General features: G+C 43.5%; 1 protein-coding gene across 1 annotated transcript in view; it reads left to right on the top strand.

Annotated features, from left to right (window-relative positions):
• Nucleotides 1–6,118: 6,118 nt before the first annotated feature.
• Nucleotides 6,119–21,405, top strand: part of cpda (carboxypeptidase D, a) — a 105,784-nt gene continuing 90,497 nt past the window's right edge. Inside the window, exons 1-2 of the mRNA XM_072470133.1 lie at nucleotides 6,119–6,766; nucleotides 9,450–9,707. Coding sequence (XP_072326234.1) covers nucleotides 6,151–6,766; nucleotides 9,450–9,707 — 874 coding nt within the window. The 5' untranslated portion in view covers nucleotides 6,119–6,150. The remainder of the gene's footprint in view (nucleotides 6,767–9,449; nucleotides 9,708–21,405) is intronic.

The following is a 21,405-nucleotide window of genomic DNA, read 5'->3' as shown; positions in this document are numbered from 1 at the left end:
GCCCCTAGTCACCACATTCCGGTGTCTGTTCGGGGAGGCCGGTATGGGAATTGAACCTGCGCTTCTGGCCTTGTTCTGCCTTACATGCCAGCTGTTTAGCCCACTGTGCTAAACCAGATAACTATGTTAACAATATCATTTTCTGAGGGAGAATTTTTGAACTGAATGCTGAAAACTTCATAAATAGTGGGTGGGATTCCACGGCTGCACCCGCCCAGTGACTGAAAATTCCTGTCCAATGTCAATGGACCATTACATGGTCCGCGTCCCACCCATGACAATCTTGTGGCGGGCGGAAGAATACAGCCCAGTGTGCCCAGATAAGCAGCACACTCTTCCAAGTGTTAGCCTCTTGAGAAACACAATCACTGAAAGAACCAAAAATTTGGCTGAGAATTTCAACAGTTAACTCTTGTCAAAGCAAAGTGCTTCACTCCACTTTGAATTGTAATTGGTGAAAGCGGTACTGTGGTACAGTGGTTAGCACTGCTGCCTCACAGTGCCAGGGACCCGGGTTCAATTCTGGCCTTGGGTAACTGTCCATGTGGAGTTTGCACTTTCTCCCTGTGTCTGCGTGGGTTTCCTCCGGGTGCTCTGGTTTCCTCCCACAGTCCAAAGTTGTGTAGGTTAGGTGGATTGGCCATGATCAATGCGTGGGGTTTCGGGGATAGGGCAGGGGAGTGGGCCTGGGCTGAGTGCTCTTTCAGAGGGTCGGTGCAGACTTAATGGGCTGAATGGCCCCCTTCTGAACTGTAGGGATTCTATGAAAGCATTAATGTAAGAGACGTGGCCCAGCTGACAATATCCATTCATGGAATTGATGATTGCAGAAGGGCATCTGTGAGAGATACATCAGCAAACTGTCTCTCCAAATGATTGGGGGGAGCTCTGAATAAACTGGCGGTGGACTGGACAAGTACTGGGAGTGTGGCCACAACTTGGGCAACATTAGTGGCCTGCTGGGGTTATGGTAAATCGAAGGTCAAATTGTAAAGTAACAAACCAAACCAGTTGTTTTCATTGCATATTCCATCAAGACCTGTGTGATAAAACTTTAAAAATGTTCCCATTTTGAATATGGTTATTAGAAACATAAATATTTTTTAAGGTACAGGTCCCAAGTACTGGCAACTGGAAGAGTATGGCATCCACTGTAGGATACCATATCACACTGAAGTTAAGTGGCAAAGTCCAGGTGCTGTGTTGAAGTTCTTTATTGAATTTGTTGAGATCGAATTGTTCATGGATGACACAGCGAAGGATGTTACCAACTACAGGCCAATGAACATCAAGACCTTGCTTTCATGATGTATATTATGAAGAACATAAATTCTCTCAACAGATGAATGCAGAGGTAGGTTGGACCAAATAGTGATAGAATACTATGACAACATTTGGGGCTTAGAGATGAAGCTTCAGTTGTGGGAGAAACAATGTTCCAGGGTAACTTGGCATATTTCCCAGCTTTGAAAGCATCAGTTGACTCAATGCAATGGTACCACAGAAGACGTCATGAAAGGAATTATAAAAATGAACCTGACTTCAGGAACCATGAAGGAATTTTTGCAATTTGCAGTGTGCCATTTTCTGTCACATGATGTACCAGACAAGCTTCAAATGGAAGTTATCAAATTGTGAAGACATTCTGGTGAAGTACACATTTTCTGATATTTATGTTATGGAAGTTGTCAATAGTTGGTACCAAATTATCCCAACATGAATTATTTTGTGGGTGTTGGTTCGTTCAGTTGGCTCGATGGCTACGGCATTGTTCAGAATGATGCCAATGGTGCGGGTTCAATCCTTGTAACAGCTGTGGTTGTTCATGGGGAACTTGCCTGCCATGCCTCACCCCATGCCTGATGCCCAGTGGTGCCACTCCAGCTATACTACCACTTGTTTCTCTTTAATAGAGGGAGAGATGCTGAATTACCTTAATAAACCCCTTTGCACCAGCAAATATAAACCATTTACTCGATTTTGTGCACAAACATGAATTCGATTCTCTCGGTTTTTCAAGTTCTTTGCTTCAATTGAATTGCATTCAAGTGCCAATGACTCTTGACCCTGTGAGAGAAAAAGATTGTCCTCATCTCCATCTCTGGAGATCTCTTATTTTTAAACCATGTCTTCTAATCCTAGTCTTTCCCACAAGAGGCAACACCTTTCAGCATTATTGAAAATAATAACCTTTTAATTGTTCATGCCAAGAAGATACTGAGCATTAGTGGTCAGAATCAAAATGTGAAAATCAACATTAGTCACCTATTTTAATTATTTCTGTAGAATGTGGCCTGCACCAAGTGCCAAGATATTGGATCAGGTCCACCATATAGAATGAGTTTGACACCCCTGGCTTATTCCGTTGATATGAACATAAAAATTAGGAGTAGGCCATTCAGCCCTTCGAGCCTGCTCTCCCATTCAGTAAGCCTATGGTTGATCAGTTTATGGCCTCAACTCCACAATCCCACCAATCCCTAATATCGTTTGACTCACCTGTTGATGAAGAATCTGTCTACCGCTGCAATAAAAATATTAAATGACCCCCCCCCCCACTTCAACTGCTCTGATAGGAAGAGAGTGCCAATGACTCTTGACCCTCTGAGAGAAAAAGATTGTCCTCATCTCCATCTCTGGAGACCTCTTATTTTTAAACCATGTCTTCTAATCCTAGTCTTTCCCACAAGGGGAAACATCCTTTCAGCATCCACCTTGTCAAGCGCCCTTAGGGACTTAGATTTTTCAATAAGATTGTGCCACATTCTTCTAATCTCCAGTGAATATAGGCCCAGCCTTTCTAACTATTCCTCATAACACCCCCATTCCAAACATTAGTCAAATGAACCTTCACTGAACTGCTTCGAGCACAGTGCTGGGGGCCATATGCGGCCCATCTAGTTTCTAAGTGCAGCCCATGGGACATTCTGTTGAATTGCCGAAGCGCAAGGTTGCCACACTCTGTTGATTTCCATCCGTGTCACTTTATTTTCTACATTACTGAAGTGAGACGCACGTAAAGCAAGGACAAATGAGGTGAGGTGAGTTCTGATTGCTCACAGCATTGACTATGAGAGCCATGCACTGCCTCTGCGTCCAAAGTATAAATATTTATTCTGCTTTTATAATTTGAAGTTAAAGATAGTTCTGTTAATATATAAATGATTAAACATTTTCTGTAACTCATTATGAAATATTCAATGTGTCTTAAATGTGTTTAATCTTATTCATGGGGTCATGGTTAGTGAACAAGCCTGATTTCAACCTTGCAGCCCACTGAGATGAAGGAGGGCTACTCATGCAGCCCACTCACTAGCCTAGGTTGCCCACCACTGTTCGAAAACATTTATTCGCTTTCTTAAGTAAGGAGACCAAACCTGTACATGGTACTCCAGATGTGGTCTCACCATTAACCTGTACAACTGTAGAAAAGTATCTCTACTTTTATATTCCATTCCCCTTGCAATAAATGACAATGTTCCATTTGTCTTGCTCATCACTTGCCAGACCTGCATACTAAGATTCTGTTATCCATGTACCAGATACCTTATGTACCTCAAGGTTCTGTAATCTCTGTCCATTTAAATGATTTGCTGCTTTTTTCTTTTCCCTACCAAAGTAGACAAATTCACATTTTCCACATTATACTTCATCTGCCAACTTTTTGCCTACCTGGAGACTTGTCAACTTGTAGTTCTAATAATTTTCTCAGTACTCTTTCCCTAGTGATGGTAATTGTTTTAAGTTCCACCCACCCTTTCATTTCTGATTCATACTTATTTCTGGGATGTTATATGTATCCTCTACAGTGAATACAGATGCAAAATATCTGTTTGATTCATCTGCCATTTCTTTAATTTCCACAATCTAAAACAAAAACAGAAAATACTGGACAATGTCAGCAGGTCTGACAGCATCTGTGGAGAGAGAAAGAAGCTAACATCTTGAGTCTGGATGGATGACTCTTTGACAAAGCTGACAATTAGTCATCCAGACTCAAAATATTAGCTCTCTTCTTTCTCCAAAGGTGCTGTCAGACCTGCTGAGATTGTCCAGTATGTTCTGTTTTTATTTCAGATTTCAGCATCTGCAGTAATTTTCTTTTATCCTTATTTCCCACTATTAATTCCCCAGATTCACTCTCTAGAGGACTAACACTCACTGTACTTAGTCTTTTTGTTTTTAAATCTGTGGAAACTCTTGCTGCCTGTTTCCATATTTCTAGTTAGTTTTTTATTGCTCTCTAATTTTTCTCTCCTAATTAATCTTTTAGTTATTCTTCGCCATTTTTCATGTCCTGGTCCAACCTTTTGACCTGCCACTGATGTTTGAGAAATTGATAGTACTTTTTTTGTACTATCTTTAACTTCCTTAGATAGCTACAGCTGGAGCATCCTTCCATTAGAGTCTTTCTTGCACACTGAAATGTATCTTTTCTGAGTATTCTGAAATATCTCCTTAAATGTCTGATGCTTCATCTCTACTGACTTAGTTAACCTAATTTCCCAGTTCAAGTTAGTCAGGCCTGTCTTTATGGTTTCATAACAGCTTATTTAAATTTAAAACACTGGTCTTAGATCCACTCTTCTCTCCCTCAAATGATTGTGAAATTCAATCATATTATGATTACTACTTTGACAAAGACCTGACTGGAAACGTCAGTGCCATCTCTCTCCACAGAGGCTGTGAGACCTGCTGAGACTGTCCAGTATTTGTGTTTCTGATTCAGATTCCAGCATCCGCAGTAATTTGCTTTGATCTTACATTTAGACATGTTTGAAATGGTGATTAAATTTGTTCATCTGCATCTGCAAACCATTAAATTCTATTGTGCATGAACAAACTGCTAATATGGGAACTGTGTCAAAATGGGAACATCTTTTTTCTTCTCATTGCGTCCTGAATATTCTGGTAATATTCAGTTTCAAAATTAGTTTGTGCAAACTTTCCTCACAATAAATGAGACAGATGTCTCAACTTAAAAAAATATATTTAGGAATACCGAATTACTTTTTTTCCAATTGAGGGGTAATTTGGCATGGCCAATCCACCTGGCCCGCACATTTTTGGGTGGTGGGAGCGAGGCCCACGCAGACGGGGGGAGAATGTACAGACTCCACATGAGCAGTGACCCAGAGCCGGGATCGAACCCCAGCAGATGTCTCAACTGACAAGAATATAAGATAAAGAACTTAGTCTGCACTTCAAAATGTAAAAGCATTTGTTCAGCAATTTGGGGAAGCACGGTAGCATAGTGATGCACACAGTTGCTTCACAGCTCCAGGGTCCCAGGTTCGATTCCCGGTTGGGTCACTGTCTGTGAGCAGTCTGCGCGTTCTCCCCGTCTGCGTCGGTTTCCTCCGGGTGCTCCAGTTTCCTCCCACGGTCCAGGGATGTGCGGGTTAGGTGGATTCGCCATGCTAAATTGCCCTCAGTGTCCTAAAAGGGTAAGTGGGGGTTACTGGGTTACGGTAGATGCATGGGCTTGAGTGGGGTGCTCTTTGCCAGGGCCGGTGCAGACTTGATGGGCCGACTGGCCTCCTTCTGCACTGTAAATTCTATGTTTCTATGTTTGATAATTAATCCGGCTTCATTGCTCATCGAGTCTGCACCTGCCCTCTGATAGAGCACCCTAACCAGGCCCTATCCCTGTAACCCTACCTAACCCTAATTGCTAAGGCCCCCCTTCAGCACTGTAGGGATTCTCTAACCCGCTAAGGGGCAAGTTAGCATGGCCAAACCAGCTAACCTGCACATCTTTAGTCTGTGGAAAGCCATAAGTCCCTAGGTTGGGAACTGATACAAAGAGCTGGTGAATGAATTCCAAAGCCGAGGCCCCGCCCCCGAAGGTGTAATTCAAGCACCTGCGCGGGAATGAGGAGGAACACGCATGCGTGCATAAATCTAATCCGCAGGGCACGCGCGCGGGACGTGACCGCCCCTCGGGCGCAACCGAATCCGACGCAGGGTGACGCTGCCCCGCCCCCACCCCCACCACCAGCGAATGGGAACCGGCTCCTCGCGGGTAGCCGGGTGCCGATTGGTCGGCGCGGTTGTCAATCAAACAGTTAGGGGTAGGTTGTGCGGTGCGCATGCGGGGCGGACCGGCCGCTCATTCACGCCAGGTCAGAGAGTGGGGGAAAAGGAAAGATGGCGAGGAGCGGCAGGCGGCGGGGTTGGTGTGACGGGGCTCGGTGGCTGCCCGCAGTGACTTTGTTCTGCGCCCTGGCGCTGTGGCCGGGCTGCACTGGGGCCCTGGACACGTCTCGTTATTACCACTACGAGGAGCTGACCGAGCTGCTGCGGGCCGCGGCCGCCGCGCACGGCTCGATGGCCCGCCTCTTCAGCATCGGCCAGAGCGCGGAGAACCGCTCGCTCTGGGTCATGGAGATCTCCACCACGCCGGGCCGGCCCAGCCCGGGCAAGCCCAAGTTCAAGTACGTGGGCAACATGCACGGCGACGAGACGGTGTCCCGCCAGGTGCTGGTCTACCTGATCCAATACCTGCTGGAGGGCTACGGGCGCGACGGGCGGGTCGAGCGGCTGCTCAACGGCACCGACGTCTACATCATGCCCAGCATGAACCCCGACGGCTTCGAGAGGTCGAGGGAGGGCGACTGCGCCGGCGAGCAGGGCGGCAGGTCCAACGCCAGGAACAAGGACCTCAACCGGTGTTTCTCTGATCAGTTCGAGCCGGAGGCGGGGGAGGAGGTGGTGGAGGACGAGGATGTGCCTGAAGTGGTCGCGATGGAGAGGTGGATTAAAGGTAATTGTGAGGGGATTAGATTTTCGGCCCAACCCCTTTGTACTGCTTATCTATATTTGTTTGGGGGGTGGGGAGTCTGGACTTCAACTACTTGCACACCCCTCATTCCGGGGGGGGGGGGGGGGAGCGGTGAGATCTGTACTTACTGCAACAACTTGCACCTCCCCTCTTATTTGGGGGAGGGGGGTGGAAGAGATCTGGACTTATTGCAACAACTTGCGCACCCCTCTCATTTGGGATGAGGAAGATCTGGACTGCAACGAGTTGCACCCCCCCCCCCCCTCGTTGCGGCGGCGGGGGGGGGGGGGGGGGGAGAGATCTGGACTTATTGCAACAACTTGCACTTCCCTCATTCGGGGGGGCGGGGAGCGGGGGTGAGATCTGTACTTACTGCAACAACTTGCACCTCCCCTCTTATTTTTATTTTTTTGGGGGGGGAAAGAGATCAGGACTTATTGCAACAACTTGCGCACCCCTCTCATTTGGGATGGGGAAGATCTGGACTGCACAAGTTGCACCCCTCTCATTGCGGGAGGGTGGGGGAGATCTGGACTTATTGCAACAACTTACACCTCCCGTCTCATTTGGAGGAGGGAAATCTGGACTGCAACAATTTGCACCCCCCTCATTTTTTTTTTGGGGGGGGGAGAGATCTGGACTGCAACAACTTGCACCCCCCCTCACATTTTTGGTGGGGTCTGGACTTACTGCAACAACTTCTACCCCCCCACCCCCTTAACGTCCCCGGGCACTTCACACAGGAGTTAAAAATTGACACTGACTCGCATCATCCCGAGTGTTAACAAACAGGAAGTTCAGATTGCCTCCAATGGGACAAGCATCCAACTGGGTCACCTTCTGTTTGAAATTAAATACCCCCTGGTTTCACCACACTCTGGGCATGCTCCCGCATCCTGCAAAATTCAACGTGCAGATCAGGCAGCTGCACAGAAACAAAACGCCCACCGATGGTTTTCTTTTAATCCGGATTTTGGGATGGATCTGAGTAGTAAGTGGATCGTCACATTCCACTTCTGTCAATAGCGTGACCGACCTGGTGGTTTAATAGCGAAGGACTATAGCTCTTGGAAACCCGATCCTTGTTTTCTTAGGCACACAAAGTAATATGATAAATGAATGTTGAGTGACATAAACTGAATAAAAATCATACCGGAGTCATATTACCCTTCAACGTGGGGCCCATGCCACCTGTTGTGAACAGCAAATGTAATTTTCCAAAATATCATTCATAATTTGTTCCAGAATCAATTAAATGTAATAGCACATCAGGTGTACACAAATACAAGTAGTTTGTGTTTATCCTCTTATGCTGCATCGTCAAACCCTATTTTTATTTCTAATTACGTATCGCCTTTTCCATTCTGCTCCCCCCCCCCCCCCCCCCCCCCCCCACACACACACACAAAATACATCGTCGGTACCAAATTACTCTGAACGTGGAAGGGTGACAAATGATTTTTTTTCCTGAACCTTGTGAAGCCAAGGAAGGAGATAGCAAGCTGTTTTTTTTGTGGAGAGAATGTTGGAAGATGGGGTTTAGGAATCAGGAAGTCAGTCTGCTGAAGCACAGGAAACCCAGAGTCAGAAGAATTAAAAAATGCAGACATGCTAGTGTAGGAGTGCTCATATATGGTGACGCAAGTCTTTGAAGGGTTTTGAAGTTGCTTCTCTATGCCGACAAAGCTTGACCTGGATGTACGTGTGCATGTACAATAGTGGTCAGGGGCTATGACATTCTGGATTGTGTCAAACATGGTGCAATCACTTGAACAGCCTTGAGATAAATACACTGATTAAAGTTCAGCAGCAGTGGGTGTAAAGTATATTCTGGAGGCATACGACTGTGTCTTGGAATGGACTCTCTGAAGAGTAACCAAATCCAGACCCTCTGGACTCCTGGCTGAAATTTTATATTACAGCTGTCTGCATGCCTTTAGTCTTGCAAAGTATGGAAATCTTGGAAGTAGATTGTGGGAATATTGTAAATGCAAGCATAGTTAAGCAAATGACTCTGTTGAATAATTGTAAATGTGTGCAACATATGTAGATTATAGAAGAGACAAAACTGGAAATACATCTGAAGTAGAAAAACAGGGATTGAAGTGTACTGCTAATTTATCTGTGAAGAGGAGATGGTTGCTGCCTACAAAGAAATAAAACTACAACATTATTGCTGTTCATTGTGGATATGCAAGTGTCTTGACTCGTTCTGGATCAACATGACTCTTCTGGATCAGCTGTTCAAGGTGAAACATTGGAAAAAGCTCCAGTTGTGCAACAAAGCAACCAGGGTTAATGAGGTAACAGTATCAAACTAAGGGAAAAAGTTGAGCTAATGCAAAGGCAAGTAGAAACACAACAGATTTGAGAATTGTGGAAAAGAAAATGGATACAAAGAAGGTAGTATGTCCAAAAAGAAAATCTGAAAAAGGAACTTGCTTGGCTAAAAGCAAAGAACAACAGGCCTGACCAATAACAACACCCTTGGAGCTGGGGCTATCCAGCTGCAAAGGTCAGCCAAAGTTAGCATTACATTTTGAACTCCCTCATGTGCAATGTAATTGACAATCTCTTGCTTAAGAAATGCACATAATTTAAAACACAAATCACTATATAATTTTTACATTTTCTAATTCTGTTTTATCATTTCTCATTCCTAAAGAAAACAAGTTTGTGGCTTCTGGGAATCTCCACGGTGGATCTGTTGTTGCCAGTTATCCTTATGATGATTCAAGAACTCGCACATCAGTAGGGTACTACAGTAAGTGCCCTGATGATGAGGTTTTTAAATACCTGGCAAAAAGCTACGCTTCCAAGCACCCGGTGATGAAAATTGGCATGCCAAATTGTAGCAACGACTCTTCCGGCGAAATCTTTAAAGATGGGATCACAAATGGAGCCAAGTGGTATGATGTGAGGGGTAAGTTCAACATTGACATGCAACAGAACCCATGTCCTTTTAAACAACTGCACTTCACTGCGTCAATTTGATTCAGGTAAATTTGTAATTTCAGAAAAGGATAAAGTACTAGCTCTAAATTTCAATAACTATGTCATAGTTGCTGTACCTGCAGTGCCCTTTTCTGGTTTGCTAACCATGAAGGTGTTCACTGTCAGTATAGGTCGCGAGAGACCGTGTGGCAAGAGAGTATTCAAAGTCCGTTGCCCAAGGGCTCCATGGATAAATATACTCTTGTGCTGAACCACAAAGATCAGGTGGATTCTGGTCTCTGTAGTGTGAGGGAAAACCACCAAGTTTGTGCTCATCTCTACCCACTGACTTACTTTTGGGTGCAGCATGTGTGTAAATGTCAGGATTTGGAGCTGGTTGTGATACACTTGTGGTTGCACAAACAGCTAACACTCTCTACCTAACTAGTCCACGTTCAGTGATATTCATTCTGAATTGAGAAAGCATCAGGATGAGTGTCACGGCCTTTTCTTTGTGTTATGTTTGATTCTAAGATATATCAATTCCTGGCTTGGGTCACTGTCTGTGCAGAGTCTGCACGTTCTCCCTGTGTCTGAGTGGGTTTCCTCCGGGTGCTCAGATTTCCTCCCACAAGTCCTGAAAGACATGCCTGTTAGGTGATTTGGACATTCTGAATTCTCCCTCCGTGTACCCGAACAGGCACCGGAATGTGAAGACTAAGGGCTTTTCACAGTAACTTCATTGCAGTGTTAATGTAAGCCTATTTGTGGCACTAAAGATTACAAAAAAAAATTAAAAACTGGGTGCAGTCAAGTATCGTGCAGGCACCTGTTTTTAAAACAAAATTATTCACTGTCAAAATTATGGATTCTCTCCTATATTGGGAGATTGCATTTGATGTCCGAGAGATTCCTTGAATTGTTGATGGTCAAACTATCTTTGCCACCTGGAAGGCACTGCTGACTCACAGAGCCAGGGACACAGGTTCAATTCCGACCTTGGGTGACTGTCTGTGTGGAGTTCGCACTTTCTCCCCCATGTCTGCGTGGGTTTCCTCCGGACACTCCGATTTCCTCCAACAATGCAGAGATGTGCAGGTTAGGACATGCTATATTTTCCCTTAGTGTCAGGAATCTGCAAGTTAGGGTTATATTATCTTTATTTGTGTAACAAGTAGGTTTACATTAACTGCAATGAAGTTACTGTGGAAATCCCCTAATTGCCACACTCTGGCGCCTTTCCAGTCCACATGGAGAATTCAAAGTCTCCATTTCACCGGACAAGCATGTCTTTCGGGACTTGTGGGAGGAAACCGGAGCACCCAGAGGAAACCCACGCAGACACTGGGAGAATGCACAAACTCCTCATTGGCAGTGACCAAAGCCGGGAATCGAACCTGGGACCCTGGTGCTGTGAAGCGACAGTACTAACTACTGTGCTACCGTGGCTGTTATAGAATAAGGGGGGCTGGGGAATTGGCCTAGGTAGAGTGTTCTTTCGGAGGACGTGTGCAGACACAAAGGGCTGAATGGCCTGCACTGTACTGATTCTCACTAGTGGTTCTCTCTTCTTTCTTCCATCAGCGGGAAGCTTTGAATTCAGGAATCTGAACTGGAACGTTTGTTCCAGTCCCTTTTTCCTGAGCTATATTATTCTCACTCTGTGCTGACTCCTAAATAATTTGCATTACCATAGTGTTTCTCTGCGTGCTAGGTTCTAACTGGACTTCATTTGACTCGGGCAGGTGCTGACGATCTCCCCCCTCCACTGATTGCTCGGAGCATGTTGCAGAGGCATCAGTTAATGCACTCAGTTTTTTTCAGTTTATACTTGAAATGAACTTTTCAGTGAAATATAGGATGGAAAATAGAAATAAAAGGAAAATTTACTGCCAATTACAGAAGTGACATGAAAAAATATCTTGTCTGCATAAACAGCTTTAATTGGCAATGATTGTCATGGGAATGTTCTCTGGCCTGAATTTTTCTCTTGTGAGAAAATGGAAGATAATTGGCTGAACAGTAAACCTATACTGTTCAGCTTTTATGTGAAATGGAAATAGTTTTGTGAAGTCATGTGTCCTGTGCTAGCCATTATGTAAAACTCCCAAACCTGGAAGCGATTTCAGGACTGTACTTCTCATCTGGTTTTAAGACTATCTGAATTTCTTGATCATCAAACCTCAATTTGAACTGTGCTGCACTACACAGACACTTCTTTTTTGTGGGTGGGGAGACGTGAAAGGAAAAAATCAGGCAAATGCTGCGCTACTTGTGTTACGAGAGAGAACTTTGGCGAGGTCATGGCTGGTGTTCTGTGTGCAATTCTGGTCACCACATTATAGGAAGGATGTGATTGTATTGGAGGGGGCGCAGAAGCGATTCACCAGAATGTTGCCTGGGATGGAACATTTAAGTTATGAAGAGAGGTTGGATAGGCTTGGATTGTTTTCACTGGTGGAGAGAAGACTGAGGGGCGACCTGATCGAGGTGTACAAGATTGAGGGGCATGGACAGTGGATAGAGAGCAGCTGTTCACCTTAATTGAAGGGTCAGTCATGAAGGGGCACAAGTTCAAAGTGAGGGGCAGGGGGTTTAGGGGGGATTTGTGGAAACGCATTTTTTACCCAGAAGGTGGTGACCGTCTGGAATGCACTGCCTGGGAGGGTGGTAGAGGTGGGTTGCCTCACATCCTTTAAAAAGTACCTGGATCATGGCGCTGCGGTCCCAGTTCGATCCCGGCTCTGGGTCACTGCCCATGTGGAGTTGCACATTCTCCCCATGTTTGCGTGGGTTTCGTCTTCCCAACCCAAAGATGTGCAGGCTAGGTGAATTGACCATGCTAAATTGCCCCTTAATTGGGAAAAATATATTGGGTGCTCTAAATTTATTTTTTAAAAGTACCTGGGTGGGCACTTGGCACGTCATAACATTCAAGGCTATGGGTGAAGTGCTGGCAAGTGGGATTAGGTAGGCAGGGGAGGTATTCTTCATGCATCGGTGCAGACTCGATGGGCCAAAGGACCTCTTCTACACTATTATTCTGTGATACCTGTATCAGTTTCATCTTTCTCCTATTTGGGTTTGCATTAACTAGTCTCCCAAGTGAGAGGGTTAGCAGATCTTGGCCAATACACCTGTCCCGCATGAATAATTGTGGGTAACGTTTCCGCTGTTTTTTATCTTCCCTGCGAATAACTGCCACTTAATTGCTTAACTGTTTTGAGAGCGTGGTCAGTAATTCAAAATTGAGCATTGAAACCATGTAATCAAGAATGTTGGAGCAGTAAAATTTTACATGACCCCTCTTCCCAGTTAAACTGCACTTGCGCGAGCTTTCTCTTCTGTAGATATTGGCTTCTGTTATATAAATTGATTAGACCTTGGTTACCTGGGCAAATTATCAGGATGAGTCAAGAGCATTCCATTGTGGAAGGGCACAGGCGGTGCTTCCTGTGTATGTGCTGGCATTTTCCTATAGGCCCTATTGGGTAGGGCTGACAAATCCTTGGTGATTCACTCAATCCTAACCCAATGGTACTGAGCCCAATTGTACATAAGAACTAGGAACAGGAGTAGGCAATCTGGCCCCTCGAGCCTGCTCCGCTATTTAATGAGATCATGGCTGATCTTTGTGGACTCCGCTCCACTCTCCGGCCCGTACACCATATCCCCGAATCCCTTTATTCTTTAGAAAGGTATCTATCTTTTTCTTAAAAACGTTTAAAGAAGGAGCCTCAACTGCTTCACTGGGCAAGGAATTCCAGAGATTCACAACCCTTTGGGTGAAGAAGTTCCTCCTAAACTCGGTCCTAAATCTACTTCCCCTTATTTTGAGGCTATGTTTCAATAAGATCCCCCTGCATCCTTCTAAACTCCAATGAGTACAGTCCCAGTCTACTCGACCTCTCGTCCTAATCTAATCCCCTCAACTCTGGGATCAACCTAGTGAATCTCCTCTGCACTCCCTCCAGTGCCAATATGTCCTTTCTCAGGTAAGGAGACAAAAACTGAACACTACTCCAGATGTGGCCTCACCAACACCTATACAACTGCAGTTTAACCTCCCTAGTCTTGAACTCCATCCCTCTAGCAATGAAAGACAAAACTCGATTAGCCTTCTTAATCACCTGTTGCACCTGCACACCAACTTTTTGCGACTCGTGCACCAGCACACCCAGGTCCCTCTGCACAGCAGCATGTTTTAACATCTTACCGTTTAAATAATAATCCATTCTGCTGTTATTCCTCCCAAAATGGATAGCCTCACACTTGGCAACATTGAATTCCATCTGCCAGACCTTAGCCCATTCACCTAACCTATCCAAATCCTTCTGCAGACTTCCGGTATCCTCTGCACTTTTTGCTTTACCACTCATCTTCGTGTCGTCTGCAAACTTTGACACATTGCACTTGGTCCCCAACTCCAAATCATCTATGTAAATTGTGAACAACTGTGGGCCCAACACTGATCCTTGAGGGACCCCACTAGTCGTGTCTGACCAAAATAGTCAGACACGACCTACCCTTTATGAACCCATGCTGCGTCTGCCCAATGGGACAATTTCCCTCCAGGTGCCCCGCTATTTCCTCCTTAACAATAGATTCCAGCATTTTCCCGACAACCAAAGTTAAGCTTACCGGCCTATAATTACCCGCTTTCTGCCGACCTCCTTTTTTAAACAGTGGTGTCACGTTTGCTACTTTCCAATCCTCTGGGACCACCCCAGAGTCTAGTGAATTTTGATAAATTATCACTACTGCGTTTACAATTTCCCTAGCCATCTCTTTTAACACTGGGATGCATCCCATCAGGGCCAGGAGAGTTGTATATCTTTAGCCCCATTAGCTTGCCCAATACTGCCTCCTTAGTGATTACAATTATCTCAAGGTCCTCACCTATCATATCTTTATTTCCATCAGTCTCGATTGTCTGCCTGGGGTAAGTCAACCAAGTGCACACATACTTGAAATCAAACCTGGGGCTTTAGGGCTTAAGTCTGTTTTAACTTTGCCACCTCTGTCATTGGGAAAACATAATTCTTCACTTTGTAAGCACAAACATGGAGGTGTGAACAGAATATCACTTTGTCTACGTTTTTCCAATGGCAACTAATATTTTTATTCTTTAAACTGTTCGATGACTAACACAAGCCAGTGGGAGATTCACACTTTAGAAAATGATAACCACCTGAAAGAATCAAACAGAACAAGCGATAAGAATGAGAGCTTTTTGCACTGGGAGCACTTGCAGACTCTGAAATAATTGGAGAAACGATTGAACATAGTATTAGAAGAATTTTAAAGACCGGCTAAATTATCATGGTGTGAGCAACGCACAATGTACGTGGTACAACGCCTTCTGATGTAAATCTGTGCCTGAGATTAGCCTGGCAATTGTTCGACGCAAGCAGGGAGGCTTTCTGTGTATGCAGTGTCAGCTTATGCCTCCTCACTAATTAGTGGAATTACTGGGTATGCATATTAGATATAGGTGGAATAAGAAGAGTCTGCACACTAATTGATGGTTTGCAACTAGTGGATGAAATAATAAGACACTTTAAGCATTTTAATTCAATGCAATTTTAGCACATTTGAGCCATTGGATTTTCTAGCCAGAATAGATATCTGGTACTTGGTTTAATGACCAACATAATGGAGAAAATAATTTGAGTGCTTTTTAAATATTTATCAGCATTAAATGGCACTACTTTAGTGATTCAAATTGGCCCGATTTTATTTTAAAAAAAAATACTTGTGCATTGTAAGATCTGAAAATGAACCTTGCATCATGCAATTATCTCCACAGAATGACAGAATTGTTACAGTGCAGAAGGAGACTATTTGGCCCATCATGTCTGCACCAGCTCTCCAAATGAGCATCGTCTTGGTGCCATTCTCTGGCCTTTTTCCCTGTACCCTTGCACATTGTTTCTATTCAAGTAATCATCTAATTCTCTGTTGAATGCCTCGATCGAACCTGCCTCCACCAAACTTCAGACAGTGTATTCCAGACCTGAACCACTCGTGTGAACATTTTTTTTCTCTCATTCCATTTGCTTTTTTTGCAAATCACTTTAAATCTGTGCCTTGTCGCACTCGATTCTTTTAGAAGTGTTCTGTCAACGCTGTCCAGCCCCTCATGATTTTGAACACCTATCAAATCTCTCAGCCACCTTCTCTCCAAGGAAAACAATCCCAACCTCTCCCATCGATCTTCATAACTGAAGTTTCTCATCCCTGGGACCATTCTTGTAAACCTCTTCTGCACTCTGTCCAATACGTTCACATCCTTCCTGTAGTGTGTCGCCCATAACTCTACAGTACTCCAGCTGAGGTCTAGCTAGTGTCTTTTATAGGTGCAGCATAACTTAGAATCCCTACAGTGCAGAAGGAGGCCATTCGGCCCATTGAGTCTGCACCAACACTTCGAAAGGCCCTCTTACCTAAGAACAATCCCCTGCCCTGTTCCTGCAACCCCACCCTAAGGGGCAATTTAGCATGGCCAATCCACCAAACCTGCACATCTTTGGACTGTGGGAGGAAACCGGGGCACCCAGAGGAAACTCGCGCAAACTCCACACAGACAGTCATCAGAGGTCGGAATCGAACTTGGGTCCTAGCGCTGAGAGGCAGCAGTGATAACCACTGTGCCGCCCTAGCTCTTGTACTATATACCCCTATTAATAAAGAATAGGATGCTGTATGCTTTATTAACTGCTTTCGCACCTCTCTTCTGCTACCTTCAATGATATATGCACCGAGGTCCCTCTGCTCCTGCACGAATTTTACCCCCTAATTTGTTTTCACTCCATGTTCTTCCTACCAAAATGCATCACCTTGCACATCTCCGCATTGAACTTCCTTTGCCACCTATCTGTCCAGTCGACCAACTTGTCTATGTCCGGTTGATATTCTACACTGTTCGCCTCACAGTTGGGGTGGTTCCTGCTGTATTTAAGCATTAAACTATTAAGGTTTATACTTCTAGCCATCCTTTTTACAATTCAGAAGTATCAGCAGCAAACTCTGTCACATTGAGGTTACAGTATACTTATATTTTCTTAATACATGCTTCTTCAGAAATTGCTCAGTTTCTTCATTTCCATGAGACCTACATATTTTCCGCAGGCATGTTGCCAAACATTTGGAGGAATTTTTTTTTTGAAATGCAGCAGATCAGGAACTGGGTGGTACATTAGATTAGCTATTGGTCTTTCAGCTGAGTTCATACTGGGATCCTGGTTCATATTCAATTCAGAGTGATGAGATAAAAGTCTGCTCAAAAAGTTAAAGTGAAATTATTTTAGATAGTCTAAATCTAGTTCATATTGGGTGGGCATGGTTCGTTCAGATTGCAATATACAATAGTTGCATGTGTCGTCATGAGCATCAGTAAAGAAAGAAAATAGGTACTGCTGGTTGTTATCAGCATAAATTGGGAGCTGACCCCATTCGTGCTGACAGATAACAGTCAAAGAGCGGCTTGTAAGCGATAAGAGGAGGGACCAAAGATAGACTTGTGCAGTGCATTGTAGGCGGCTGTGCAAGCAGAAGAGACAGACCAATTGGAGGCACTGGAATACTTGCATTGCCACGACCTTTAACAGGACCAGAAGAGCAGCTATTATAGAGTGTTTGCTGATCATCTTTGTCTTGAACCATGGTTTTGTAAAGTGTAGTAAGGCTGTAATCTGGGCTCGGCAGCAAAGTGCAGCAAGCCTGGGAAGCCAGGGGCTAAGTTGAATTTTACTTGCAAAGCAAGAACTTAGTTATTCAATAGTGGCAACTGTTCTGGGGGATTTTTTTCTTGGGTAGAAAAATGATCAACTACAGATCAGGTAGAATCAAAGGGAAAATGTTTTTGGTTGTGCAGTCAGAAAAGCAGACTGGTGAACTATCCCAATCGTTTGTATTAACATATTGGATACATTTATAAACATGGGCCATCTATAAGCTTCCCACATTCAAGCGTCACTGGTCAAACTGCCTCATATGATGCAATCAGCAATTTATTGTAAAATGTCAGGATCTATGGTAACCATGATTCACTATATCTACTATATAGTTATGAACTGAGAAAAATGCAAGTTAAATGATTAAAATCCTAACATCAATGCTGTATTTTAAACATGTTGCTCAACAAAATAATGCTTTGCTGCTGTTTTATTTCTACTTCATTTTCCTAGGAGTGTTCTATTGAACTTCTACTGTAACTCTACCGAACAGTAACTCGGGTGAAGCGTCTCAATATATTGATATATGGTGGCTGAATCATGCAGTGTAATAAAATGTAATATTTTTGGGTTTCACAGTTAATAATAATTGCTTATTGTCACAAGTAGGCTTCAATGAAGTTAGTGAAAAGTCCCTAGTCGCCACATTCCGGTGCCTGTTCTGTGAGGCCGGTACGGGAATTGAACCTGCGCTGCTGGCCTTGTTCTGCACTACAAGTCAGCTGTTTAGCCCACTGTGCTAAACCAGCCCCAGCTAATACGTGTTAAAAGATTAAAATATTGCTTGCTTCAGTAAGGCACGCAGTGTGTCTCATTGCAAAGACTTATTTTTAAAAAGGGAAGGACACACCATGAAGGGAGGCAGCATTGTTTGTATGTACATTTTTCTAAGCTTCATGGGAATTTTGAAGTGTTCTAGACTACATTTCCTGACTGATCAAATAAATGAAGCACTATGTTACTGGCCTGGTCCAGAAGGATTTTGGGGTTGATTCTTGATCTCTCCCATAATAGTTTAGTCACAGACTGACATCAGCAGTACAGCTGGCTTCAGCACCTTTTGCCTGGGAGCTAGGGTGGTGGTGATGATTTAAGAGTTTTTCCATCTAATAGCTATCCAGTGACCCTTGCTTAAAAAATACATTTACATAGATATTATCGCATCAAGTTTAGTCTTCCACTGCACCCTATTGCTAATGTTCGGATTTCAATTGGGTGAGGTACTAAAGTGTTGCATTTGAGAGCAATGGTGTACTTCACCCTATGTTAATATGTGACATGGATGAAGGGAGGGGTTGGGGTCGGGGGGTTCTGGTCTGCAACTTGTATCGTTTTGCCTTGGACTTGTTGAATGCTGGCAAGTTTACTTCTGATTCCAGTCTGCCTTGCGGACCTCTATATCAGAAACCTGTGTTGCTCTTGTGCATTTAACACGGTGCATAAGCAACTAAAATAGTAACTGAGAAAGATTCCTTTTAATTTAAATGAAGGCACCCAATAATGAGTGCGTAATATACTTCACACCACAAATGGTGACATTATCCCTGTAAAATACTATTGGTATTTTGTTGCAGTGCTACAAATAGGAACAGTGTTGCTATCTGCAAAATTTTATTTTTTCTTGATAGCACTCAAGAATCAGGCAAGCAATTGTAATATTACATTCACCGAATACAATGTACATGGTTCATTATACATAGACTATACATAGGCATCAGTTTTCATAGAATTCCTACAGGGCAGAAGGAGACCATTCAGCCCATCTAGTCTGCACCAACACTCCAAAGGAGCACCCCACCTAACCTTTTGGACATTTAAGGGGCTATTTAGCTTGGCTTAGGTACCTAATTTGCACATTTTTGGACTTTCTCTAAATATTTTGGATTATGGGGACAATCCCAGATAGTGTGTGTTTTTCAGCCTGCCCACTTTTTTTGGTGTTGGTAGAAGGAATGTGCTCTGAATGCCTGATGATCAAACTTTGTGGGGAATGCTGCCTGCTTATTGACCAAATTTCTATAGTGTTTGGAATAGGGACTGAATGCTTTGTTCAACTCAAAGTCAAATGTTCAATTTCTGATGGCTCAGCTGGTAAAATCATAAGGTCCTAGAATTGATTCTGGCGTGAGTTTGCCATCAGCTGTTGGAAAAACAGGAGGTCCATTACAATTGATCTGATCATGACTGGCTCTCGTCCTAATAATTATCCTTTGACCTTTGCTTTAAGATGTGTGTCTTGTTGGATGAGGACAATATGGTCATATGGCCTATCAGCAATCATTGTAGAACAGGCAAGGTATAAAAGGCCACTTACTGTCCATGAAAGTAGAAGAACGTTCTTGAGATCAGAAGAAATTAGCAACAAAAAAAAAAATGCATTTCATACCTGCCATTGTAGGTAGTTTCCCAATGTGCGCACATATTAGTGGAACACATATATATGACAGTAACCCACATGAAATGAGGTCAGGCATGTTCAACCATCCTCTCTGTTCTGTCAAAAAAACTTCACCAATTTCATTACATGTGGAGCGCACACAATTGTTAAGGAAAGCCATGATCTCCGAGAATATTACTAGAGAGGTTGCCAATTTTTAAAAAAAATTATTATAGGACTTTTGAGTTTTATATTTCAGTTAGTAACTAAATGCTCTAACATGGAGAGGGACCTTGGGCTAACCTTAAACTGTGCCTAGCAGATTTGTGAAATTATTAAATAGCCTTTTAAAGCTTGCGTAATATAAGATGCAACTTACTTGCATCATGGGTCTGACTCGGAATTGATGTACATCCTGTTACTGTGGTTGCCTTGATGTATTTGGAAAGGGTAACCAAGAGATGAAAGATAGCAGCTGTGAATTATCGGGAAGTTGGTGATTTGGAATATACAGGACACTTCCTACATCCATTACATTTGAGAATAAAAAGGTCATTTCAGTAGCGTTTCTGATTCCATTCCTTTACAATCTGAGGACTGTAAAAGAACGTGCTGTAACTGTTCCAACCTCCATGAGCCAAAGCTGTATTTTTGAACTTTTTGAAATTCTATACGTTTTGCGTGAATTCATCTCTTTCCACTCCCACAACATTTTATAACCACTGTTTGGCTACAACTCCAAACAGCCCATAGCTGTAAAGTGCTTTGGGGTATTCTGAGGGTGTCACAGGAACTGTCCATCTTTACCCCCTCCAATCTGCCTTCCTGTCAGTATTTGTAGCAGATTATATTGAAAGATACATCCCATTCTCTTTTAGAGTGAATAGTTAACTTTCAGGAACCCAGTGATAATACGTAAACTCTGTAATTTACTATGTAATGAGCTTTATTAAGAACCTGAGAACAAACATTATCGAAGTTAAAAGGGCCCATTGTTGATGAAGATAAAAGACTTGGGAGGCAAGTTGACCAACTTTATTTACAATAAGCACGAGTTTCAGGATATCCCGTTCAAGTAAAATAAATGCTTTGAGTATTTTGTGCTTAGACCGCATTCTTGGTGGACTTCTGGGAAGTGACTGTGTGAGGTTACTGTAATTTCTGAAAATGGAAATAGAGAATCCAGTTACCACCTATTAGGAAAAACAAATTAATGCTCTATCTTTTGATCAGAATTGAAAACCTCTTTCATTTTTAAATTGTGATGAGGGGAGTGCAACCAAAGTTCTAACCTGTTTTGATCCCCCTCCTTTCGACTGCTTTCTGGACTGTTCTGCTGATCAGCATTTTCTGTTTTTATTACCAGAATCAGTAAATGGGTCAATCCATGCTAACACTACACATGGAGTCCTCTATTGTTGAAGGTGCTGTCTTTGGATGAGATTTTAAACTGTCTGCCCCCTCGGATGGATTTAAATGATTCCATGGGACTATTTGAAGAAGGGCAGGGGAGTTCTCCTTAATGTAGTGCACTACATTTATTCCTCAATCAGTGTCACTAAAACAGAAAATAG

The sequence above is a fragment of the Scyliorhinus torazame genome, chromosome 12 (genome assembly GCF_047496885.1).
Source record: "Scyliorhinus torazame isolate Kashiwa2021f chromosome 12, sScyTor2.1, whole genome shotgun sequence".
Lineage (NCBI taxonomy): Eukaryota > Metazoa > Chordata > Chondrichthyes > Carcharhiniformes > Scyliorhinidae > Scyliorhinus > Scyliorhinus torazame.
The sequence above is the reverse complement of the archived record's forward strand: the minus strand, read 5'-3'. Positions and strand labels throughout refer to the sequence as shown.